At 49.7% G+C, this 25,203-nt stretch overlaps 2 protein-coding genes across 13 annotated transcripts in view; one reads left to right on the top strand and one right to left on the bottom strand.

Moving 5' to 3' along the window:
• Nucleotides 1–4,215: 4,215 nt before the first annotated feature.
• On the bottom strand, nt 4,216–12,597 carry LETM2 (leucine zipper and EF-hand containing transmembrane protein 2). 2 transcript variants are annotated; one of them, XM_054804699.1, is made up of 11 exons: nt 12,471–12,597; nt 11,988–12,225; nt 10,741–11,197; nt 10,457–10,600; nt 9,983–10,117; nt 9,337–9,540; nt 8,019–8,138; nt 7,285–7,395; nt 7,055–7,141; nt 6,232–6,306; nt 4,216–5,589 (listed from the first exon to the last, which is right to left on the bottom strand). In XM_054804699.1, exons 2-11 carry the CDS (start codon nt 12,038–12,040, stop codon nt 5,539–5,541), a joined length of 1,437 nt encoding a protein of 478 aa, XP_054660674.1. In that variant the 5' UTR covers nt 12,041–12,225; nt 12,471–12,597; the 3' UTR covers nt 4,216–5,538. The 2 variants fall into 2 exon arrangements, with proteins under 2 accessions (XP_054660674.1, XP_054660675.1); XM_054804700.1 differs by lacking the exon at nt 12,471–12,597 and having other exon boundaries at nt 11,988–12,401.
• A 201-nt stretch (nt 12,598–12,798) lies between these two features.
• The window catches only part of NSD3 (nuclear receptor binding SET domain protein 3), a 49,721-nt gene continuing 37,316 nt past the window's right edge, over nt 12,799–25,203 (top strand). For 3 of the 11 annotated variants that reach the window (XR_008574230.1, XM_054804797.1, XM_054804798.1), the window contains exon 1: nt 16,780–17,135. The gene's annotated coding sequence lies outside the window, so the exon portion shown is untranslated. Of the gene's footprint in view, nt 12,814–13,111; nt 13,298–16,777; nt 17,136–17,238; nt 17,526–20,635; nt 20,793–21,109; nt 22,101–25,203 lie in introns of those variants that run through there. The other 8 variants (XM_054804796.1, XM_054804790.1, XM_054804794.1 and 5 more) reach the window with 7 other exon arrangements.

The raw sequence follows: 25,203 nt of genomic DNA, 5'->3' as shown, positions 1-25,203 counted from the left end.
GGATCCCTCCCCGAGATGCAGAGGGGCTCGGGGCGATGCGGGGTCCCCAGGTGCCGGCTGAGATCTCTCCGGGACTGGCACCCCCTTCCTGTGAGCCTGGCAGAGGGGGGGACACGTGTCTTTGCCCCTCCGTGGCCAAGGGCTCGCTGGCGGAGCTTGTTCTTCCCCGGCTGACTCCCGACTCCCGTCCGTACCAGGGCAGGAGTGACAGCCTCCCCGGGCACCGGGACCTGGGGCAGAGAGGTCTGCAGCGCTCGGGAGGGGGAGAAAAGCGTTTGAGTGGCCGTGGGAGAATCTCCCGGTATTGCCGGTCCATCGGCTGCGTGGGGCAGATCACCCTGAGCAGGCTGAGGGCTGGGGTTTGACCTGCAGCACCCCCGGAAAGGAGCACCCCCGGAAAGGAGCATCCCCGAGGGACAAGGCCTGTGGAAGTGCTTCAGAGACGTGCGTGGGGGCAGGTCTGCAGCAGCCCACCCCCACAGACGGAGGCATCAGCCCGGGGCAGCCCCAGCGTGCTCCCAGGGTGCGCGGGCAGGACGGAGCCATTTCTCCCTTTCTGGGGGCAGGAGCACCCGGGCGCAGCCCCCCCTTTGCTGGTGACCTGACCCGTGAGCTGTCACAGCCCCGCGCTGCTACCTGGGACCACCGTGCTCTGAGCAGGACCTGGCAGGGGGGTGTCTCCTCCGGCTCCCAGGCTTGGGGGCACCCCAGGATGCCATGCCCCCCCACACCACACCACTCCCCTGCTGTCTGCAAAGCAGGAACAGCTCCAAAAGCAAACCCCTGCTCCCCTGCCCACCCCCTGGGGAGGCAGAACCACCCCCGCAGAGCACCCACCCCCAGGGAGCCCTGTGCTGGGTGGGGGCAGGTGGGTCCCTTTAAACCAGAGCAGGAGAAGGGTTCCTGCCCTATAGCTGCCCTATAGCTGCCCTATAGCCCACAGCCCCCGGAGCAGCCCAGGCACCACTGGTAAGTGCTCCCCAGCTCTGGGGCTGTGCTCTTCTTGTTATTATCGGTATGGTTCTCGAGGGAATGGTTTCTTTTCTGTGTAACTGAGGCTGTGAAATGGGCCGAGAGGGGGGTCTGCTCCCCGCAGCTGCTTGCTCCTGCCTCTGCCCGAGCAGCTCAGCTGCAGGCAGCAGGGGTTTTTCTCTGGAGATGTTGCTGATGAGCTGCTGCCGTTAACTCCCGTTCCTGGCTGTTGAGCAGCTCAGTGCACAGCCCTGGCTTCTCCAGGGGGCTGTGGGCACATGCTGTTGTTCAAAACCCTTGTTCCTGGAGTCAGGTGCTCGGACACCTCGGATAACTCTGCTTTAGTGACACTCCTCCCCGCAGGTAGGTTAGAAAACAGGACAGTGTTGATTCTACAGCTCCAGAAGCAAGGACAGAAAAAAATCTCTCCTCCTCTGTGCTCCTGTCTCTCCCCAACAGCCCTTATCGGGGTGCTGTGGCTGGCGCTGCCCGGGCACGCAACTGCACGCAGCCTTGACGCTGCTGCAGTGAAGCAGTAAATATTCCTCCCTGCAATCTCTGACCAGGTGGGCTCCTCAGGTTTGCAACAGAGTGTTTGTGCTGCTTCAAAATCAGCTTTTGCAAGCCTGCCCTTGTTGGATTGTTTACCCTGAGGAGCTGATGGCCTGATCCTGCTCAGCTGTTAGTGCTGCTGGCACACGGGGCCGTGTTGGATGCAGCGTTAAGGCAGGGGAAGGATGAGCTCGTTGCTGCTGTGCGAAGGTACCTGCCAGGTTTGCTCCTGCATCGGGCAGGCTTGGTTCTGCGAGCACGGCCGCGACAGCTTGGTGAGCTGCGAGGAGGGGAGGAAGCACGTCTGCGTGCTGGTGGCGTTTGTAGGGGGGGGCTCAGTCGGGGCCCTGGCACAGACCACGGCTCTGGCACCAGCTCCCGGGCAGGTTGCAGGAGCAGTGACCGGGCGGTGATGCCCACGTGTACATGGGAGCCTTGGGGAACCCATCTCTGCGCCCGTGCCCCACCGCTGCGCTGCCCTTGGGGGGGGCTGTGGAAGGGGCAGGAGCGGTTGGGTCGCAGGCAGCATCTCCCCGCTGCCTGCCCTGCAAAGCGTGGGGCGGCTCTGCAGCACGCACGTCCGAGGGGGTTTGTTGCGCGTCTGTGGGCTGGAGCGGGTCTGGACGCAGCTTTGAAGCTCAGCTGCTGCTGCAGGCGCGGAGAAAACCGAGACCTTTGAAGTCTGGTTGGTGCTGAAAACACTTCATTACGCTGCACTAATGAATGGCTGATTCTGGGAATTCGAAATTCCTCAGCTGTGATGGGTGCCTTCAGACAGGCTCTGTCCAGAGGGCAGTTCTGGGTAATGCTCCCTCCTGCGGCTCTTAATTGCCCCTGGAAATAAAAACAATTTCTCAACCCAGCTTTGCCTTCCCGACACAGACGTTGGCTTGTGCAAGGACCAGACTCTCCACGTGCTGCTCGGTTGTTACAGGGCCGCAGCCAGCCCTCTAAAATGAGAAAGCGCTCGCAATGCATTGTGTACGCGTGGCTTTTACGTCTTGCTCAGGGAGCTGGAGCTCGAACCCCGCAGGCCTGTTGGCTGGACGTGAGCTGGGGGCACGTACGGCTGTCGTGTCGTGTGACCCCCCCCCAAAGGGCTCAGGCAGCCCCAGGTTCCGGGGAGCGGCACAACAGCCGGATCCCAGCGCCGTTACCAGCACAACTCGTCTTCGCAGGATGTGAGTGGTTTTAATCCCGGTTGCTGAATGTCACTCGTGTCTGGAGACGGGATGCTGGATGAAATCAGACGGGCTTCACGGACAGCGGTGTTTGTGTCTATTTTTAAAGGCTCGTCCAGCTTTGTGCCTGGCCCTGCGGAGCCTCCGCTCCCCACGCTGCGGAGCCCCGGGGGGGGGATGCACCAGGGGATGCTCCGGGCACGGCCAGCGCTGAGCGGCGGGGCAGGGAGCTCCCAAACCAGGCGGTTGAACCCCGAGCAGCCCGTTTTGGAGCTTTTGGGTACCAGAATTGGCTGGTGCTGCTATCTGCTGGTGGGAAGTGGCCGTGCAGGGAGTGCGTGGCCGTGGCCAGGACCAGCCTTTCCCACGCGTGCCCGGACACGGGGGGGTTCGTGGTGGGCGTACGGCTCCCGGCAGCGGTGCTGGGTGTGCAGCTGGCAGAGCCCCGGGCAGCCAGGCACGGCCCGGCATTGGCGTAGACGCCGCGATGGTGGCTGCCAGCAGAGGTTGGTTCGTGCGACTCGTGCGTAGACCCATTCCTACCTGGCCGCTTCACCTTGTACTGGGAAAAACACATCCCTCGATAATAGTAACGTAAACTATTGACTGCTGGCAAAGGACAGGAGCTCAGGGCAGCGTGGCAGAGCTGGAAACATCCTCGATAGTAAGGGAATTGTTGTACGTACCTGCTGGCGCGGGACAGGGATAGATTCCCTCAGACTGCGTTAGCCTGAGCTAGGCTTTTCCATCGCGCAGAGATGGCTCTGGAGCTGCAGTTCTCTAACAGCGTTTGAACAACTCGAGGTGTCCAACCCTGGCGCTTGGCTTAGCGGTACCTGCTTTTCTACTTCAAGCTACACGCATAGCTACACACAGCTTACTCTGCCTTCTGAACTGACACAGCAGCTTCAGTGACTCGAAGACAACTTTGGGTCCCAAATGTCCTGCTTGGCTGGAGCGTCCCAGTCCCCACAGCAACAACTCATTCAAGCTGTTTTCTTTTGCACTTCAAGAAATGTTATCCACGCCTACATCTTATCAAAAATTTTCCTCCTGTCTGTGGCAGTGTTGCTTTGACGCAGTTTGCGTGTTTTAAAACAGGGAGACTTCTCCCTTGCACAGCTCTTCCCGCTTACCTTGAATTCAGGAATTCCATCTCACTATTTCCGTGCTTTAGCCATAATACAGAAATTCCTCGTGTTCTTTTACTTCTGCACGCTAATCTCAGTGCTCAACACTGGTGAAATCTTGCACTGAACCACATTTGTACTCAGCTCTTTAGGGGGCAAAACACTTTTCTAGACAAAGTGGGCTCTGCAGACGTTAGGTCACAGTTCTGTTCAAATAACAGTATTATCAAAGAGACAAATAACAAATAACAGTATTATCAAACAAATAACAGTATTATCAAAGAGACAACGTAGTTAGCGTAGACAGGTAGCCGAAGGCGATTCTGTCAGCACAGTTACGGCTACTAGCAACGTCTATCCGTGCTACACAGAGGCAGGAGTGACGCTTGAGCAATGAGGTTATTTTATTGAAATAACACTTGTTTTCGCTAACCACCAGTTAATAGAAACACTCAGCATTGCACACTGGCTGTACGAACACGGCAGGGGCGCAGGTACAGAACGGCGAGCACAGTACAACGGTAGCTGTTTCTGGATTGCAAGTCACATGTTTAAAGTGCTGATAACACCTTGCGATGACTGGCTTTTTTTTTTTGAGTCCGAGTGTTCTAAAGGCAGGCTGACCTCTAGAAAAGACATTTCATTCTACTTAGCACCAAGTCTAACTTTAATTTTACAGTAAATATAAATATACATATTTAAAATCCATAATATGAGTAATTTCTGAGCATTTACATAGGACAAAGTAAAAAAATTAACAAATGCTAAAAACAGCTTTTCAGTATCCTCCTCTAGAGTCTACCAAAAAACAGGTTGACACTGGAGCGTGTGAAGAATCATTTTGTAAAGCACAGTAAGTCTGAGAGCACTTGCTGATGTATAGTTCTGAGCCTGGCAGGGTTTAACCCAGTCCTACATCGGACTTGAGAAACATCTATGGGTCCCCACATAACCCAGTGGGATCCTTAAAATGCAACTCTCCGCCTCCCGTGCGGTGCCTGGCACCTGCTGCAGCGCTGGCTGACAAAGGCTCGGGCAGTGGAAGCTGTCCTCTTCACTGCCCTGCTCGTCCAGCAAGTTCTTAGGTCTTTCTGAGCAGTTCAGTTCAGCCACACCACTGAGGAGCGCTGGTCCTGCCTTGGCTGTGGCTATTCTCCTCGGTACAACTGTGACAGCGAAATACAACAGCTACACGGGTCATTCTGCGCACTGGTTATTAGTTAAACCATGCTAACTAGGATCAAGAGCTTGAGCTTGTAAACTGTGGCAGCAGGATAAGCGGCAAACCCTGGATATGTGGGTATGCTCCTGCAGAGGATTTCAAACTGTAGAACAGGCTTTACTGGACTTCAGCTTAGCTCATCCTGCGCCCGGGCCTTTACGACAATGAAAAGCTGCCCTTCCTAAAGTTTAAGAGCACATACACCTGATCAGTAACAGCACAGAGAGCAGCATCATTATTAACATATTTACAAGATAAGTTAAATGGGGGGAGTAGGGGATCCAGTACAAATGAGAAGCTGGTGCCACCCAGTCTTAGCCTGGCCTAGCTGCTAACAGAGGGAAGGGCCCCTGAGGGCTACCGACACCTTTTTGTGTAAAGCAGCCTCCTGGAAAACCTCCTGGAAAACCACTCTTCCCTGTTAAGGAGGTGCAGAGATGAAAGCTCTTCTCTCCTGGCGTTAGTCCTTGCTGGCTTCAGGCTAGACTCCGTTGGCACTGGCCTTGCTGCTCTGAGATGCTTCCATTTTAGTCTAGGTGTAAGGGAGAGTTTCTGGTTTTAGACAGTACCAATACAAATGCTTCTTAAAATTCAAAACCTTTTTTGAAGAAGCTATCTTCCCATTTAATCCAGTAAGCTGCTCTGGAGAATAACAGTTGCCTAAGAATAAAGTTATTTGGGGTAAAGGAACATTCTCCTGTCGATGAAAGTCAGCCTGGACTCCCAAACTCACCTTAAGTGGGCATCCATGATGTATATGTAAGCAGCTAAATTGAAATCAAATATTCAGAGAAAGAAAATAGGCAAAAGAAAAGGCAAGTCACTGTAGAAATGTTTTTACAGATACAAAATGGCTCTAAGCACTGCGGTGGTTCTGAGGGAAGGCTAGCCTGTCCTGGTGGTCCAAAGCAGATGATTAAGGAAGAGAATGGGGACAGGACACACTGGTAATTCCCCACAGTGCTCCGCTACCTCCCCCAGTTTGACTGGGGTCCCTCAGCCACATGTGCTATGTCTGTATTTAACAGCCCGCGATGCAGTTCTCGTCCACAGTTTCTCCAGTCGCTCCTTGAACTGAACATTCCCAACACCTGTAGCATCAATTTCCAGTTTGTCCATAAGTCATGTGAAGAACAATCTCCTTTGGAAAGCCTAAGAATTTTGAAAAGCTTACCTCTCGTGGGGGAGGCTTAACTGACACTTCTGAGACTGGCAATTTCTCCGTTGGCTGACATACAAATTCTTCATTCTTTAAGAAAAAAGCAGCTTTAAGTCACAGAACCCTCTCAGAAAACAAAGCTCTAGTTAGACCCTGTACCCTCCCTTCTTTCTGAATAAGGCTGTTCCCTGCAATGCGTGTTTGTGAAAGCTGTGTGTTGGCATTTCCATTACTTCCCCTACGCAATTTAACAGAGCTATTTGGAAATATTTCTAGCAGTTGACACAATATTCTCCTTTAATTTCTGTTGCTGCTTTTATCAGGTTGGACTAATCTAAGGAATTCACTTCAGCCTTATGCTGAGAACCATATGCTCTGGCTTTCTTCCCCCAGATATTTTGGCTCTTTTTGTCCTGGACAACTCAGCCCCAGTTCACTAGGAGAGCTGAAAATGAGTCGCTTTTAACAGGCTTCTCTGAGCTAAATGTGTCCGGATCGAAATCTCTGTATTTATGCAAATAAAGCAACTTGGAAGCTTGCGAGTGCTCCTCTGCTGGAAGCCAGTAACAGGGTGTTGAACAACCAGCTGCTTCCAGCAACAGGACAAGGCGTGCCACAGCAGATCTCTGTACCCTTTCATTACCTCTTAAGTCAGAGGATGCAACTGTGAGGCACTCGGGCAAAAACACGTACACAACAGAAGAATATCCATTGTGCTCTGTGCAATGGCATCAAACATTGGTCTTTGCCTAGCTTTGGAGAGGTGGTTCACGCGCTCTTCCCAAAGGTTACAGCACTACGCCCTCGTTTTCCTACTTGTAGACCACTATTTTCTAACCTTTCTTCCCTGAACAATGGGGGCAGGATCCACTAGGGTCTCTTGATCTTCAGGGACGGATGTCATGATTTCAGCAGTTCCACCTATCTGTGGAAGAACATATAGTTCAGCACAGTTAGAACTTCAGTCCACTTGGAGAATCAAAGAACAAGATTCATGTCACTGTGGTTCATTTTTATAACGTGTAATGGTTAAACTATTAACCTGAAAGTTTCATTCAAACAACTCACCTTATTTTGTGGAACCGGGACAGATTGTGGCTTTACATCTATTAAGTACAAGGCACGGGAAAGTAGGAGCAGAGAAGGTGGAACATTCTCTTTTAAATGCAGATCCAGCCACTGTTAGAAGAAAACAGAAGGAAAAGTCATTTCATATTGGCTCTACGTCAGTACTTATTTATATGGCACTCTTTGTCCTTAGAGATCTTAAAGCTATCTTGAGTTTGACTAATACAGTTTTAAGTTACCACAAAGAGAAGAAATAGTTTTGAAGAGTTAAGAATACCACAGGGAATATGCACTAGAGAGGAAGTTTCCAGCTACTAGTGAGGTACCAGCATCACTACTGACAGCCAGCCAACAGTGAAAGCTAAGTACTTTGCATTATCTACAGCTTATCTGAAATGCAGCACCTACAGCGGTATCTGTAATCTGTTTGAATGCCTATAAAAGACTAGCGTTGGCTCTACTACAAGTCTTGGCTACTTTAGAAGCCTAAAACATATTCTGTCCCCCCCAGACTTCATCTTGCTTCTATCTGGCCCTGATGTTACTTGGTTTTCTCTTTAGTGTAGGACATCATCTGGACACTTCATGCCTTAAAGCTCAGCTATGCAGGAGAGGATCCATCTAGAAATACTTGCATGAATTCTTGGTGAAACTGTGCCTGCTCTGTCTGAACACTGCACACCACTGCCCTAGGAGAAACCCTGTCAAAGAAGGCCAGACCAGAGCATACTTGCCTGTCTGAGCTGTTCCTTTAGTTGCTCCTCCGAGAGACCCAGTGATCGCATTCCTCTGGCTCTGCACGCGCTCTGCAGTTCAGACACACTCAGGCCATGGACTCCTTCCTTGGCAATCATCTGAAATAGAAAGGAACGTTCCTACCTGGGCATCGAGTAACCAAAACCCTGATGTGCCTGATGAGCCTGAGCCCAAAGAAACGTCTGTTTAGGTAAATGTGCATAAAGCCATACAGATAAAGACGAGACAGAACTGACTCTGCAGATAATTCATTCTGTCCTTGAAAGCTGACAGTCTTCAGCTACAGAGGATAAAAAAAACTTCGATCCTGATTATTTTGTTTTTCCCCCAAGTACTGGGAATTTCACTTTTACACGTGAACCTACAGGTTTGAAGAATTCACACAAAGGCAGGCGACCGTGAGAATTGTCAGCTTTAAAGCTGAACCTGTGGTTAGCTGCATGTGCCGTTCAGAACTGGTCACCTCTTAGTAGCAAGAAGTTTTCCGGTCTTTCCTCTGTGTCGTAACAGGATTCTTTACACCATTTCAAATTACAGTTCCTACGCAATCGCAAAATGTAGGCTGGAAGGGACTTCTGGAGGTCCCCAGCCCAACCTCCTGTTCAAAAGAGATGAACTTAAAAGTTTCTTTACATTGCTCAGCCTTTTCCATTTATGCTTTGAGCCTCTCTGGGGATGGGAATTTCACAACCTCTGGACAGCCATTGTTTACCCACTCACTGATTTTATTTTTTTTCTTTTCTTATCAAGTTGGAATTTCCCTTGCTGCAACTTACGACCATTACCTGTTGTGCTTTCACCATGCACCTGTAACTCTGGTTCCACTTTCTAAATAACCCCACTAGGCAGTTGAAAAGCAAGCAGATTCTCCCTTGGCCTTCTCCAGGCTACATAAATCCAGCCACTTCATAAACTAATATAAACTCGTACTGAATTCAGTTGGTTAAAATCTGGTGTTTCCATCCAATATTTATTCCATCATCAGAACCTCCCTATTTTACAAGTTAGTATGACTCCAGAATAAAAATATAAGGGTGTTCTAAACAGTGACACACGCGTGAGATTCACCAAAGGCAGTAAGGCTGCAGGAAGATGAACTCTCATTCTGTTTTTTTTCTGGAATCTCTCCCGGGGAGAACCTGACTCCCATCGATATTAAAGTTCAATCCGAGGATGGAGTGTGGGCAGTGACACATGCCTTATGTAAAGCAGGCAGTGATTCAGAGGGCAGAACTTGAGATTGCGAAAAGCATGCATTCCACCAAAGCAGTCACATCTGTGCTATTTTAAACTTACTTCATCATCTGCCTTGATAGTTCTGAGTCTCAGCAGAAGTTGAAAGCGGAGCAGATTGTTGGTGCCAATGGGCTGCAGCTCAAGCAATTTGCAAAGAGCTACCAACTGTGGCCGTTCCAAGTGTTCCAGGGTCAACTCATCCTCAAAGAGCTTGGAGAAACGTACAATCTCCTGGGTGCTGGGCTGATGGCCGGTGTGCCGAATCTAAACAAAGCAGAGGCATCAGGGCCAAAAGCCAAACCTAACCAGAATCGCAGTTTGTGAATCCTCTTCCCACTCCGAGGAAGAATCCCGTCCTGTTTCTCACACTGGTGTTCCTGTCTCTGGGTGGAAGCAGAATGATGTAGTTAAAAGGCCAAAGTGAAACCGTGTTTTTGAGTGACCACTTAAAGGATTTCACAGGGTAAGACTTTCATTCTTGTTCCAGGATGGAAACGCTTGTCTGTGCAGATCGCCCTGACAGATGAGGTCAAAAGCCAGAGTTAGTAGGACATCAGCTGCAAGAGCACATCCAGTTAACAGTAATGCCTGACAGGACAGCTCCGCGCTGTCAAACCTCTCCACAATCTTTGTTCGCTGCCCAAAAAAACAGCACTAACGCTGGCATAAGTACTATTGCTGACACCCCCAGCACAGCCCATTTTACCTGGTGCACATAAGAAGAGAATTGTTTTCCTTGTCCTGTATCTGCTTTGTTCCTTTTGGCCATCTCTGCAATGGTCTCCCGCAGGAACTTTGCTAACTCCAGCTTTGCGTTTAACTTCTTTTTCTGCTTTTCTTCCTTCATTTAGGAAATAAAACATAATTAGAAATTCCACTTGAAAATCGGAAGGGGGGGATTCTGGAAAAGAGATGAAATAAGACTTCAGTACTGAAAGCAAATAGGCTTTGGTTGCTGTAGAAAATTGCTGTGCACTTCCCCACTGATCCCTGCCTACAGTACGGTCTTCAAATTCTGCTGTCCTGTGTAGGAATAAGCGAGCAACGTCTGACCTAGACATGTGCGTGACGCTGACACTCATTTACAGCAGCAGGCAGGAAACAACAGGTCTTTATGCAGTTGTACAGACGTTCTAACGAGCTGCAGTAGAGAGCCTACGGCTTCACAAAGGACGCATACCTTTTTTGACTCAGTCTCAAACGTCGAGGGCAGCATTTCAGGAAAGAGTTTCAAGAATACAGGTAACAGAAATTCCATGAAGGGGACAATGACAAACACCAGGAAGGGAACCAGCCGGAAGAGATCTGCGCAAGTTCTCAGCAACTGTATGGAGAAGAGCACAGCAGAAATTATTATTCAACCAGACAAGACAGAAGCATGGAAACTGAGCGGTTAAACATCTTGCATTACAGTAAGCCTCTTAATGCATCATTTTAGCAAGGTGTTCATGTGTATGCACTTACCCTTCGTCTCTCCCTCCTAGTGAGGACCTGACCATGTAAGAGCCTCCACACCATCCTGGCAGCCACCTTAGTGTCAATCCAAAGCAAGTGGAATCCATTGTAATAATGTTTCAGTTCATCCACAATTTTTTGGCGTAAAGACTTTTTTCCCCCGGCAGTCTCTACAACTTGTTTTGCTGGACTTTTAGCAGGCTTGGTACCCTGGTTTACAGTACTTCGGTGGGGCGGAGGTTCGTCTCGGAGGTCCTGACGCAAGCAGGCGGACGTGTGAAACGTTCGCACGGCTTTAGCTGGTGAGTGAGGTAGGCCAGTGCCCAACCGTGCGCAGCGCAGCCATGGCTGGTTTTCAGAGTCTCTTACGCAAGTCCGGTTTGAATGAGAATCCACTAGCTGGACAAAAGCAACTGCTGGAGAGTATGGAGGGTTGGAGTGCGCAAGAAGATGGGAGCCTCTGAAACTGGAGAGGTATTTAAGAAAGGAATAGTGCATTGTGGCTAAGGTACCTACGCGTTACACACAAATTCGTGTTCTTAGTGCCAAAATTAATCTTGTGAAATTGATCTTGTGGCTGCCTCAGTATCTGAGATTCCCATCCTTCAGCAACAGATGAAACACTGAAAACTCGTCCCTTGTTAACAACTTCTCTCTTGGGGGAGAGTAACCCAAGATCTCAGACTGCCTCTCGGGAGCCCTTCTACCAATTGCGTCGGCTAAAACTTGCCAGTTGCAAACAAAGAAAAACCAAAGCCCCTTCTCCTCTCACCGAGCGTTATACAGATCTCTGTATTTCCTGCCCCTTCCCTCCCCCAGCAGCGTCAGCTGGAAAGGACAGGCTGCACACTGGCGAGAGGCAAGCGGTTAAATAGCCTGATCTCTTTTATAAGAGAGCTAAGACCTCAGAGACTGCTATGCCTTACGGCGACTGCTGAAATCCCTTACTATTAGCTAAATCAAAGTTTGCTCTTCTCACGTTTAGCCAGGTAATCTTTCGTAGGAGTTTGTGGAAGTACTCTGGTTCAAAGCATTGATATTACACTGGATTTGTACACTAGCAAACATCGGAACCGCACCAGTCACCTTCAATAAATCGCTAAAGATTTATTATAATCGTTGTCGTTTATAATCGTTGTCGTGCCAGGGAGCCTCCTTGCTCCCTTAGGCGTGATTATGCTCGGCCCGTTTCACCTCCAATCTGGTACAGGAACGCTACGGCACAGAGCGCCTGGAAAAATCAACCCCCGTCTTACCTCGACCTGGCTACTGCAAGGAGCATGTTACAGCTGCGGTGCCACGGAGTCATCGGCTCTGGCGGGGCGCGGGCGGCGGGACCCTCATTTCCAACGGCGGGGGCAAGCGGCCGGGGAGCCTCGGGGAGCTGCGGCCCTCTGCCGCGGGGCCGAGGCCAGGCAGGACCCGCCAGGCCTCTGGGACATCACGTCAATCACATCACATCATCACGTTACATCATCACCTTCCGCCCGCATCCTGGGTGTGAAGGGAGACGTGAGCGCGGGTGGGGGCTGCGGGACGGCTCGCCCCGGGCTGGCAGGGGGACAGGGCCCGCCGGCTGACCAGGCCGCACCGGTGCCAGCACCCGGCGGTTCCCCCGGTCCCGTTACCCCCCATCACCGGGCCGGATCCCGGCGCCCCGGTCCGTCCCACCCCCCCGGGCCGTCCCGACCCCGCTGTCCCTCCCCAGGGCCGGTCCCGGTGCCGCCGCCCCCCCTCACCGCCGGCCCCGCTCCCCGCCAGGGCCCCGGCCGCGGCCCGAGTCCTCCCGGGCTGTCCCATCGCTCCCTGCCCGCGGCGCTCTAGCCGGCAAGCGGCGCTCTATGGTTCCCGCTCCATCACGCCATAGCGTTGCGTCACAGCCCCTTTGGCGGGAGCCAATCGGAAGGTAGGGCTGCTGCCCTGCCGGAGGCCACCCAATGGGAGCGGGGCGGGGCGGGGCTTGACCCGAGATGCCCTCAGGAAGAGCCGCTCATTGGCTGCGAAGGGGGTGGCGGTGAGCCACGAGAGGGCGGGCCTTGCCGGGTGATGTCACGGGACGGTGCGTGACGCCATCGCGAGGCGGTGGGTCTGGGTGTGACGTAAGGGAGAGCAAGGAGGTGGCGCCCTCGGGAACGGCCTGGGGAGACGAGAGCCAGTGACCGGGGCGGCCTCTGGGCCTGAGGCCGGTGGCGGGGCCTGCGGCGGGGCCTTCTCCTCGGCCCGGTGCCCGGGGCAGGCGCAGGCCCCGGGGTGGCAGCGGCCTGGTGACCCGCCCGGGGACCCGCCTTTCTCCCGCTCTTTATGTCACTTCTCGTTAGTTTTGTCGCAGGCCGCCCCAGCGCACTCCCAGGATCGGCGGCGCTCCTGCCCGAGCGGTGACGCTGGAGGAGGTGTGCTGGTGGCGTATCGTCACCTCTGCCTTTTTGTTGTTTATTTAGCGCCTGGAGAGCCGGGGAGACACCGGGAGCCATGCACGGAGACGGGCTCCTGGGCGGAAGGGACTCTCCGGTTCTGCTCTGTGCGCCTGCTGCATCCTGCAGAGCCTTGGCTCGAGTCCTGGCGAAAGGTAGGAGAGCTTGTTAAGCAGTTACCTCACACACTGACATTGTTTTGTTGTCAGCCATGGCAGAAGTTTCCTGGTGCGCTTATAGGGTTTTCAGCAGCCTACCGTAGCTAGCCCACGCTATCCAGCAAAATGTTGACAGTATCCTGTTGTTTGTTTTTATGGAACAAAAATTTGCTTTTATGTGAAAAGTTCCCGTTTCAGGGACCGCAGTTTGCATCAGTGTAGGGAGCAGAACATGTTCTGAGCAGCTGCGTGTCCAGCTTTGCTTGGAATTAGGTGTCAGGAGGAAGTCTCAAGCCCTGACGTGTTTGACACAAATACTGTGGGTCTGGGATCTGATGAAACACGCCGGCAGCTGGAGAAACGCTCTCGGTAGGTGACAGGAGACTTGGTCTCTTGAAATGTCTTCTGTGTTTGAGAGGCGTGGGGAAAAGGTTTGTAACCCTTTGGCAACTTCACTAACGGGTGCCTACACAGATGAACAGTATTTAAAAAAGTAGAAAATAAAATTGGGAAAGATGGGTAAGGAAAAAGGACACAAAGCTCCCAAGCTCTGCCACCAGAGCTCTCGGCACATTGCTGTTTTCCATTGGTTGGAAAGCACGCTTCCCATAAAGGGCTGGGCTTCAAGTCCTTTAAATTCTGAAAAAAACTCACCCCACCATTTATCCAAATACTTTTTTAATGTCAAAAACATTTTGGCATTGTTAATACAGCCCATGTAAACAGTAAAATTCAGTTCCTGCATGCTTTGTTCTGCTGAACCATACCCCCCGGGATCACAGAAGAGGGTTTGGTTTTGTTTTTTTTTCCCCTTGGAGAGGCTCTTGCTTGAGGAAGTGACAGAATAGGAAATTAAAACTAGACGAGTAGGCAAACACAAACTCCCGTCCTCTGAACCCAGCTCAAGGTGTCCTTTGTTCATCTCGCTAGAGGGGGAGGCCTGCGTTACTGTTCCAGCGCTCCAGACCTTGGGAACGCTGGTTTTGTCTTCAATTGTGAATTCGTGAGACGGCCTCTAAGATGATGTAGGCCAGAGTTGAATGTGCTTATTTACCTTCTAGTTTTCACGGTGTTCAGAACTGTGATTTAAACATATTTAGATTAGATCTTCCAAGATTTTTTCCTGCATGACCGGGGGCTAGACACTCTTGTTTTTAAAGGAGACTGGTACGTGGATGCTCCCTCGCTGTGCTAAGTGCTGGAAAAGTCACTGAAGCGGCGTGGGGCCAGAGCCCCTCCTGTACGCTGCCCGCTTGAAGCCCTGCTAGAGACCTGCAGCTTCTGCGCCGCTGTTCAGAGCCCCCTTAGCAACGCCACCCCTTCTTTTTGGGAACCACACCGGGCACAGATAGATCGTCCAGGAACAGGCTTCGGTGCTGAACTGTTCTGAAACACGCAGGCAGCATGGTTTGGGGCACGGCTTCTGGAAGCAATTAGCGTGCTGTATTTAAAGGGGAACATTCTTCAGGGAGAACACAGCACCTCTTTGATTGTTCAAGAATATTGTTTTCTCTTACATTCGGCTCCAGTGTTATTGTGAAGCACTCGAGTGTGTGGCGTGTAAGGAATGCTGAGGTCTGTTACTGATGGAGCTGCGGTCGCTTGCTGGCTGGAACCGCGTGCGATGATCTCCTGGAGCTGGAAATGTGGAGTCTGGCGGCGAGGTCGCACAGTTTCCTCAGCGCAGGCTGAGTGGCGATCCTCGTGCGGATCGCTAATTACTGTGACTGCGTGTTCTTATGGTGGCCGGTTATATCTTGTAGTCCCTGCACAGGGTGAGCAAAATGGTGTGTTGTGTTTCCCTTATTCCTCATGCTGTGCTGGCCACGGCATGGATCATCCAGCCTTCCGCAGGGGCTGAGAAAGGTGAAGCTGCTGTCGCGGCGCTTCCCTCATCTGCGCTCAGCTTTAGCTCTGCCTGCGGTGTCCCAACCAACAGATCATTTCTGGTAAAAATTGTCAGGAGCAGGAAGAAGTAATGCGGAAGACAAGTGAACAAGAGAAAAGATGGAGGGAAAACTGTGATTCCTGTTGGAACGTGCATTAGTTGGCAAAAGGAATCAGAATGTATTCTCATCCCTTGACTACCTCAGCTGCAGGAACGTCAGGACCCCCCCCATATTAATATTAACCTTAATGTTAATGTTTAATATTAAAGCATTTAGAGTTTACAGAAGGGAGGAGAAGAGAGAGAAAGCCTTTTCTAGGTCACCTCCATTTTTGGTGCCTTATTGTATTGAAGGAGGAGGAGAATCGTTTTTTAAATTCACTTTATTACAGTAATTCCCACCCCCCCAGACAAGAAAAACGCCTCCTCGTCGTGGGCTCCGAGCCTCTGCTTTCAGGAAATGCTGTGAATTTGGAAATCATTGCTCGGTCTTTGCTCAGTGACTCGCAAAGCTCATATCTCTTCAGCTTCCTCTTTCATGTTGGGTCACGTCTCTCTTTCTACCTAATTCTTCTTGGTTTATTACCTGACCTTTTTTTTTTTTTTTCCCTTCTGGTAACAGACGTCGTCATCTTATCTTCCCATCTTGTTTACTTTCCATTCTCTTGTGCTTTTCTTGCTTTCCATTTTCCTTTTTTTTTTTTCCCTTGCACGTTAATGTTTTTGCTGCAGGAAAGATCTATTGTGTGCACTTCAGTTGCGTTTTCTTCCGCAAAAGAAAGACTTGAGGGTTGTGGAGGAGGGGAATTAATTGCAAACATCTCAACGCATAATTTTTCAGCCAAAATAGGATTAGAAACTACTGAGGATGACAGCATTTTCTTTCTCAACCCAGCCCAGACGCCAAACCTCAGGAACTAGACCCTGCAAGGCACGTTACCATCTCTCCAGCAGAATTTGTTTTTTTCCCAGGCCTCGTGCCGCCCGGCAGTAATTAAACACGTGCCGTACGTCTCGGCTGTGCCGTTCTTGTTTCCTACCAGCGGTGCAAGCGCACGGCACGGTTCGGTGGGGCGGTTCTGGGTCGGTAACACCTCGGCACGTGCCGGGCGTCGCAGGAACAAACGCCCGTGCCCAACGCTGGTCGCCCGCAGGCGTCTTTGTTGCTTAACCGGCAGCCGTCGTTGCGCCGGGGCTGCTGGAACCGCCATCCTCTCGCCACGTTCAGCTCGGCGGGCTCACGCGTGGCGCGGTTTGTTGGCAGGCGGTAGGCACGCTTCACGCCGCCTCGTAGCGCTTGGGCGTGCAGAGCAATGGCTCGAGAGCGCAAGGTCCCGGTCCTGGCGGCCGGATTTCCGTAACACCGGGGCAGCCAGCGGCGGGTGTCGCTGAGCGTGTTGAACGCGGGGTTACTTGGAGCCGGTTCCTGCCGCTGCGGCGCCCGCCCAGCTCAGCCCCCACCGGTGCCCCGGGCCCGGCCCGACGGACTACATCTCCCGTCGTGCCTTGCGGCGGGCGCCTCCCGAGAGGCCAATGGGGCGCGGGGGGCGGTGGCGGCGCGTGCGCGGGCGCCTGCGCGGTGAGCAGCGGCGGCGGGGGGGGGGGCGGAGGCGGAGGGCGCGCAAGCGGGGCCGGGACCCGGACAGAGCGGCACGGAGCGCCGCCTTCCCCCGCCGCCAGCGGTCGCCCGCGCCCGCCCGCGCCCCGCCGAGCGCCTCCCCTTGGCCGCACCGGCCGGGAGCGGGCGGTGGGGGGGCGGGCGGCCTCCCGGGGCGGAGCCCGGCGCCAGCGGCGGGGGCGCGGAAATCGAGGCCGGGGCTCCGTCGCGGCCTGCTGCTGCGGGAGGAGGCGGGGAGGCCCGTCGCCGCCGTCGCCCCCGCCGCCGGCCTTTGTCTCCGCTGGGCTGGGTGGACGCGGCGGGGGCAGTTAGAATGGAACAGACTGAAGGTGAGGGCGGCGGGCGGCCGCGCTGGCGGGCGGCGGGGGCGGCCGCGGCGGCGCCGGCCCGCCCGGGCTTAAAGGGGCCGCGGCCGCCATGTTTGCTGCCGCCGCTGCGGCGGCGGCGCGGTCCCCGGGGCCGCCCCCCGCGGAGGGAGGACGGGAGGGAGCGGTGGGCCCCGGGCCGTCCCGACCTGACCCGACCCTGCGGGCAGAGCCGGGCGGGGAGGCGGCGGCCTGCTGTCTCCGTGAGGCGCGGAGCCGGGCCGCAGCGGGCCGGACCGGGCCAGGCAAGGCTCCGTGACGCGCAGCGGGATCTGCTCGCTTGTTCTACCCGGCTGGGTTTCGGGAAGCGGTGGCCCCCAGCGCCTCCTTATTCCCCGCTCCGGCCGACGGCAGGTATCTGGGGCGAGCGCCCGGGTTTCGGGGGGTCCGCGGGGAGAGCCGGTCTTGGCGAGGAGAAACCTCCGGGTGGGGAGAACTTGGGGCTGGAGCCTGCCCGCGCTCTTCTGAAACGGTGCAAAGCTGTCTTCGGGACCGAGCCGCGGACTTGTCACCTTCTCAGATAAAAAGGTTTTCAGTGCATACTCTTAAAACTGCATATAAGCAAAGGATTTGCTGTTTTCTGGATTTTTTTTTTTTTTGAGGTACTGTTGCATTTGTACTCTGTTTTGGTTTGTGTCTCGCTCTGCTCTCTTTTGACTGCCAGTATAGTCGGTAGTTTTAATACAGGTTTAAGATTTTCGATTTATCTAAAAAAAAAAAATCTTAATGGTAACATAGTTCTATATATAACAACTAACTCAAAAGGCAATGTAAAGTAGCCTGTAATCATAGTTGAAGAAAAAATTGTAGCCTGTTTTGATGACTGTTTAGGACTTCCAGTGGCTTATTGTAGAGATGCACAGAGAATGTTTTGGCAGTTAGATTTTTATTTGTAAAAAAAAATTTTAAGGAACTGCTTGAAAAGATTTTGCTCTAAAAGGTGAGCACGTGTTTTATGAAATTACAGACTAAGAGTAGAGGGCGATGATCAAAGACTGTGTGTTTTGTTTTGATACAACCATGTTTTGCATTTTTCAGTTCAGCAAGTTTGCCTGAGTTTGGAGTGATTCACGTGAGATACGTTGCAGTTATAGTTACTACACTGGTTTTGATATGCGAAAGCGTGTCATGACTCTTAGAGTATTTGATATTGCCAAAGATCTGACTTCTGGTTTTATGTGAATATCAATCCATGACTCTCCCTGAAGAAGAAAAGATTTTCATCCACATTTCCTATTTGAATCCCAAGGCTGTAAAACCCAATGAGTACTCTAAGCCCATTTTCAAGACAAACTGCTTTCTCTTTTTTTTTTTTTTCTTTTTAGCATTTTCGTTGCTGCTGTCTGAGTTACTTCTTTCCATGTCACCATGGCAAACTTGTTACAAGTGGCCTTATCAAAACCGTATTACAGACATGACTATTTCTTCTGACATTTAAAAAAAGACCCAAACCACCTTTATAAAGGTATACAAGGAAGTAATCAGCCTTGCCACAATGCTTTAAAGTTTGTCAGGAGGCCTCTGATTCACCATTAGTGTCTGCCAGAAGAGACTGCTCAGTCCAGCTGAAGTCAGTAGAAATCCACAGGCTACAGTTTTTCTGCTAATGTGCTGTTGAAACACTTAGCATTGTCTTAACGTATGTAAATCAAACTTGCCATGCATGATTTCTTAAGGACATCCAGAACAAAACAGGAAAAAGCTGACTGTAAATATGGAATGCAGGAATCAATAGGAATAATTATTTTATTTCTGTCTACAGTTCATATAATTTGAACACCATAGGATGCTGGTACAGGCGATAAAGGTGGCCCTCTGGGTGATTTTTGGCATGACTGTAGAAAGAGCTCTAGCTCTAGTGAGGAGTGCGGTGGCAGGTGTGTATGCTGAACTTCAGCGAAAGCCATGCTCTACATTTCTCGTGGTTCTGGCTGGGCAGTCTTAAGGTTTTGAAAGGAGGAATGAAAACACGACAGAAGTCTATTGCATCAGTTAAAAATCCCGACCAACCCAGCCTGTTCCAGCCAAACAGCTGTCTGTCTGTAAAACGTGTAGCAGTGAACGTCTGTTGAGAGTAGTTGCTGCGCAGGTTAGACCCTTGAGATGACCACTGTCAGCGCAGGTTAGGTGCAGGCATACGTTGGACTGAAACAGCGCAGAAAATGGCAATAAATGTACGTGCGGTGACTCAGGTGATGATGGGGTGGTAGGACGCGAACAGATCTTTGAATCTCTCAGATTTAGGTCTGTGTGGACAGGAGTTGGGTTGTCGTTTGTGCATAAAGATGGCCTAGAACTTCTGCTTTCCAGGCTGTTGATAGAAAGTCCAGCTCAGGGTGACGAGGCAGTGACACTGTTCACTGAACACGTAAGACTGACTCAAATGACTGCTTTTTCAACTCAGTCAGTGAGCCAGTAGGACAGTTTCTGTTTTCACAGCAGACACTTTCCATCTATGTCAAATGCCTTGCCTCTAACGAGTGCTAACCCAGCTGCTTTAGGCAGGGCCACCCACATGCTGGCTGTCAACAGAAAAGGATAAAATCAGTTCAGAAAGGTTTTGTGGAAACTCAGTTTAAAATACGTGCATGCTACATGTTTTATCAGTAGATGGCTGTGGTGATAGCCAGCCTCAGATTAACAGGCATCCGTGCTGGTCCGAGCGGGGTTCATCAGCTGGTAGCAGCGGGCAGAAGGTGCACAGAACCCCCTGGGTTGCAGTCATTTTGCTTCTGGCTGCCTCTGGCTGGGTACGGCCAGTTTCTCTGGGTTTGCATCCAGCAGGCTTTGGAGAGAGTCTCCCCTTCTTGTGCTTGGAGTTTTTACCTTGGGCTCCTGTTCGGGGATGACTAGTGGTGGGCGCTTCTGACGCTTAGGAAATTTCTCTTATGCGTTGCAAAGTTACCGTATGTTTTCTCACTTTTTTGAGCTCTGCCCGACTGAGCAATAATACAGCGGATAGATGCATATTGGTGTGTGCTAGAGGTAAGTCCTACCGTGTTGCTGTATCTTGTGCAAACCTACAAAACTCCCTCTTTGGGAGAAAGAACTTTTATCAGTAATAAATGGGATCAGCAGTGTTCAGAATTGTTTGATAATCTGAGAAGTCACTTATTATTTAGTCTACTGCAGCATGAAAGCGATATTTGAGAACTTCATAAATATCTTGTTTCCTGAGAGTGAAAAATGTGAACCCAGAGGATTCCTAATCTCTCTGAAACTTTCCCATGACAGAGCACTCACCATTGAAGGTGTACCTTGATTATTTTCAAGTTAGTCTCAGTCAAACTAAGAAGCTCATGACGAGAAGTGAAACAGAAGTGTTGATGTAAGAAAGAGCACTGTAAGAGCTATAGTAGGTTGACATACCTTACTTTGTACTGCTTGTATTTTTTTATTTTTTTCCTCTGATACTTTGAATTGTGACTGTCCCATGGGCAATGTGAAAATATTTGCTCAGTGTCCATGTGTCAAGTCTTGGTGCCTGTAAATAGTCCTGTTTTCCTGCTTGGTCAGAAGATCCCACAGCCGTGGGAAAGGACGAGAACAGAATACTGGCTACCCACTTTTAGAGATCAAACTCTTTTTCTCTCATTAGGAAATTCAGTTGCAGTTTTGAAGGTATTGTTGATTTCAAGTTGTTTCCCAGCTGCTATAAAGTATCTATTTCCTGTAAACCTTGAAATAATTTGTTTCTTTATCTGTTGGTTGAGTTCCAATGTCATATCGGCATAGTATCTGTTGTGGGCCGTATTTGGAAGCTAAATCCTGCAGCTTGCAGGAGGCTGATACTGTAATTTAGTAGAGTAATTGCTGTTGTAGTGAGAAGACTTTGTTCTGAAATACTTTTCTGCAAGATCAACACATATCACTGAAAATCACGTTCACTTGTGGTTTTAGGTAGTGTTCCTCTGCTGAGGAAGGATAGGTACGACTCTCTTGGGCCTGTTGTTGATATTTCAATGACAATGGGGTATTCTTTGCATTAGAGCTTGGGAGTGACTTTCACAAAGTAATCCTTCCTTAAGTTTAAACGTCGAGATTCCTACGTGTTCAGGATTCATTGTTTTGTTCTATTATTTCGGTAGCTCCAGGGGCTGTCCTTTCATTGTAATGCAGCCCTGATGCCGTTTCACTGGGCAACAACTGAGAAATGAACAACTGATGCAGAGTTTTGGAAAGGAAGCAGGGTGGGAAAATCTGGGTGTGTTAGCTGCGATGACAGCGAAAGGCTCAGAAGGAAGAAGCTCTCGATGATGTAAGCTCTGTGGGAGGAGAACAACGTCTTGTGTTTTAAGACTGTTGAGAGTAGCAATTCAGTGAAGCAATATTCCTTGCTTCTGCAGCCTGTATAGGAAGATAATGAAGCCGATGTACAAATTGTCCCACCTATGAAGCATAGGCCAGCATCAAGGTCTGTTTTACACAGCCGAGCTCCAGAAAGGAATTACTTTTTAAAAAAAAAAAACCAAACACAAACTATTTTCTTTTACTGGTGACTCTTAAATCCAGTGTAAGTAGAGTGTTTTGAAGTTCACTAATCCACAGCTTGTCACATAACAAAATAAAGTGCACTGGTGGCTTCAGTTAGTACCTGTGGAAGCGAGTGCACAGACAGCTTTAGGAACTGTCACAGTGGGGGACTTGCTGCTGGGAAGAGCGATACAGCGTGGGCAGACTTTGACCTGGAGGGCTGCATGTGGAGGAGATAAGAGGGACCAGACACTGTCATGCAGCTTTTGAATTCTGTTAATACCGTGACTGGATCTCATTAATACCCCTTTGGTGGGATAGTTGTACCAAGGTATCAGCAGAGAACTTCTGTTTCTCAACACTAGCAAAACTGCATTTTTTTACTTCAATACCTTATTTCAGCCCTTCTGAGAAAAATAAGCTGTCCTGGTAAGAGCATTCTTTGTCTGTGTACAGGTAAGGGCTTTTGCTGGCTGCGTTGATCAACTATTGCATCTTACTGTAGACCCAGCGGACGTGACCGTGACGAGAAGCATGTGTTGTAGTCACAGCTTGGTGCTCTAGCCTTGTGACAGGGAGTTCTTCCTATTGGGAATGGGGCTGAGGCTCATAAGCAGCCTTTGTTAAATCACTTCACAGTCTGTAGATCATCAACTTTTGAATGATGTTTATAGATGGAATTAGAATGGGTGAATATGAATAGCCTAATACACTACGCTATAATCAGCCAGGTATATGCATGTAGCATCCCAGAGAATAAATAAACCTTGGTGTCCCAGTGAAATGCTGCACAAAATAGTTTGGGTTGTATCCCAACTTTTTAAAGTGTGGAAGCTCTTTTAAGGAAAGACTGGAAATTGCCAGTGTAATAGAAAAAGATCTGTTCTTATTTCAACGAGGTGGGATAGGGTAATGCTTTTTAGGGCAGAAACCTCTTCCTTAGGCTGTTGGACAATTTCAGTGTGTCTCAGACTGAAATGTTTGGCCGTGATTGTATGAACAGCTCTCTAGTGCTCTGTACACACCCTCACCTGATGATGCGGCTCAATTTTAGAGAAGTCTTTAAGGAAGATTTCAGTGGATTCAACATACCGGCCTGGCAAGAGATCAGAATTTCTGTAATGTTGTCCACAGCGATGTGCCATTGAACTGCTGCTGGAGGAATGAACTGGACGACTAAATTGTGTAGCCCAGAGGTCACAGTAGTAGAAGACAGGTTTTTTTTTTCCCTGATGCAACAGTTGAGTTACAGGTTCTCAGTCTGTACTTGGCGAGTTGAATGACTAGAAGATGGATGTACGGTTTCAAAGCAGTCTTCTGAATGTAAATATCTGTTGCTGATTTGAAAACGAGGGTTGGTAGAGGCTCTGAATCTGATGGTGTTGGCAGGATGAGCACTAGTTGTTATGGCAGGGGCAGTGAGGTTTTTTTCCTCTTACGCCTTGAGATACTTGCTCGTGAAATGAGTAGTTTGCCTTGATATTTGACATTGTAAGTAAGGCCAAAGAACCTGTACCTGGGAAAAATGTCTTTTAAACGAATTATCATCCTTTCTCTTCCCCCTCAAGAGAGAAACGAAAGGTGTTAAAATCATTCTACCACATCAGATTGCCATCTTCCAGCAGGACCCAAAACTTACAGTTTCCACTCTCAGTCAGACTGATAAGCAGGAAAACATAAAGCATAATTATTCAAATGCCATGTGACATTAGCAGAGTTATACTCTACACGAAGCACAGAATGCTGTATAGTTTTTTGTTTCATAGTTCTACTTTCTGCAAATTGATTTTTGCTTTTTATAGTTCTGCTATGACCGCACCAAAGGTTGGGTCCTGGCGTGACATACTTTAACAGATCCCTTATTTAATGTTCTGGTGCTTAGTTCTACTAAACTAAATGGATGGTCTTACTTTCAGAGCATCTGGGTAAAATAAAGTGATTTAATTACTATTAAAAGAAAACAGCAACAAAAAAAAAATTGGGAAGTTGAGAGTAACTCTAAAATTTCTTAAACTATTCCTGCTTTGACTCTGTCCATCCAGCAATGGATGTGTCGGGATGACTGAAGTGCTGTTGCAGGTTCTCAAGATTGAGTTTTTTTAAATATTCAAAAGAAAAAAAAAAGGTTTAACTTCTTTTTAATAACAAATAAAAGCAGCCTAGGGTGCAATTTCTTGCTAGTGTGAGAAATCCGTTGTTTGCTTTTCAGTTTGGCAGATGTAAAGTAATAATTAATTGGTCAATAGTACAAATAGTCCCACTTCCTCTTCCTAGAATGGGTGGTGGTTTTGTGTTTTTGACCTTGATACGCAATCCTGCCTGCTCTGTGTGCTGTCCCTCAGATATGCTGTCCCCTCGACAGTAACGTTTTTGTGTTGGTTTTGTGGCTGATGTGCAGAGCTGCTGGAGAGAAGGCACGGGTTTACAGCCACGAGATTGAAAAGTTACTGCAATTAGTGAATTTTGCTGTGTAGCGTTGTGCTATTAAGTTGTTTTCCTAAGTCGCTTAATTACAGTGACAAATGTGCCCCTAGTTGATTGCCTGGGCAGTAAAGATGAATACAAACATCAATATAGTCTGAGTATGAAGTCCACAAAACATAGAGCAAAATTCTGGTCAAGTTCTTGCTTGTTACTGTTATAACTTCAATTTCTTTTTGCAGTCTCAGAGGAGGGAAATATTCTTAGTGTTTTGAAAACTATTAGATAAGGTATTGAGATGCGTTGCATTGGGAGGGTGAGAATTTAATGTGGGCAGGGTTATATGTAGATTCTTATTATGAGAAGTATCTGTGGGATGTGTTAATGTCACTTCAAACCCTGACCAAAAGGGCACAGTAACCCTCCTTTGTGCCTACACAGAGACAGAATAAATAATACAGAGCTCTGTTTACTTTGGAAGGGCTAAATTGACCTTGCTTGGAAGCAAACTTGTATTTCTTACGTGATGTTTAGGTCACTGTATATTTCTTGTTGAACATTGAGATTATTTAGGTGAATGCAAAAGCCTTCTCTGAGCCAGCAGTTGAATTTTGGAAATATGACTTTGATTTAGTCTGATTTTGGTGTTTTAATATGCAGTGGAAAATTGAAAGTGTGTATGACAGCTTTCTCAGCTTTAATCTAATTCTGTGAATAATCTCAGGTTTTGGAGAGCTTTTGATGCTGAGGCTATTTTTCTCTCCCTCAGAACCACATAGTGTTTAAGCCCTAAGTGTTGAATATTAAAATAAGGGGGGGGGGGGGGACACGACACAGGGAGTAAGGAGAATAACCCTCCTCACTTAGTTGCTGAGGTGCAAACTCTGCTCCGGTTTTCTGGTGAGGGAAGAGGTTGGGAAAGCCCATCCAAGGCTGTCCTACCCTAGGTATGAACTGGTTTTCCCAGCAGCTGAGGTGGAATGACCTATTCGCTTTAATTGTGCCATTGTTCAGAAAAGCCCATGGCTTAGGGCTCCTTGCTGGCCTAAGGGCTGCTCATCTCGAATTTTGGCAAGGAGCTGGGGAGGAAGACAAGAGGTTTCTCTCTTGTTTGAGTGGTTTGTCTTTGGTTTTTCTG

This window comes from Grus americana, chromosome 26 (assembly GCF_028858705.1).
Source record: "Grus americana isolate bGruAme1 chromosome 26, bGruAme1.mat, whole genome shotgun sequence".
NCBI classification, from domain to species: Eukaryota; Metazoa; Chordata; class Aves; order Gruiformes; family Gruidae; genus Grus; species Grus americana.
This window is presented reverse-complemented; position numbering and strand designations above follow the sequence as displayed.

Excerpts from the sequence above, each read along its gene's own strand:
- LETM2 (XM_054804699.1), bottom strand. The coding sequence starts at position 12,040 with ATGACTCCGTGGCACCGCAGCTGTAACATGCTCCTTGCAGTAGCCAGG. Across the intron at positions 7,396-8,018 it reads TAAAGGAACAGCTCAGACAG|TGGCTGGATCTGCATTTAAA; the intron begins GCAAGTATGCTC and ends TTCTTCTAACAG. Across the intron at positions 6,307-7,054 it reads CCATTGTTCAGGGAAGAAAG|AATGAAGAATTTGTATGTCA; the intron begins GTTAGAAAATAG and ends TTTTTCTTAAAG.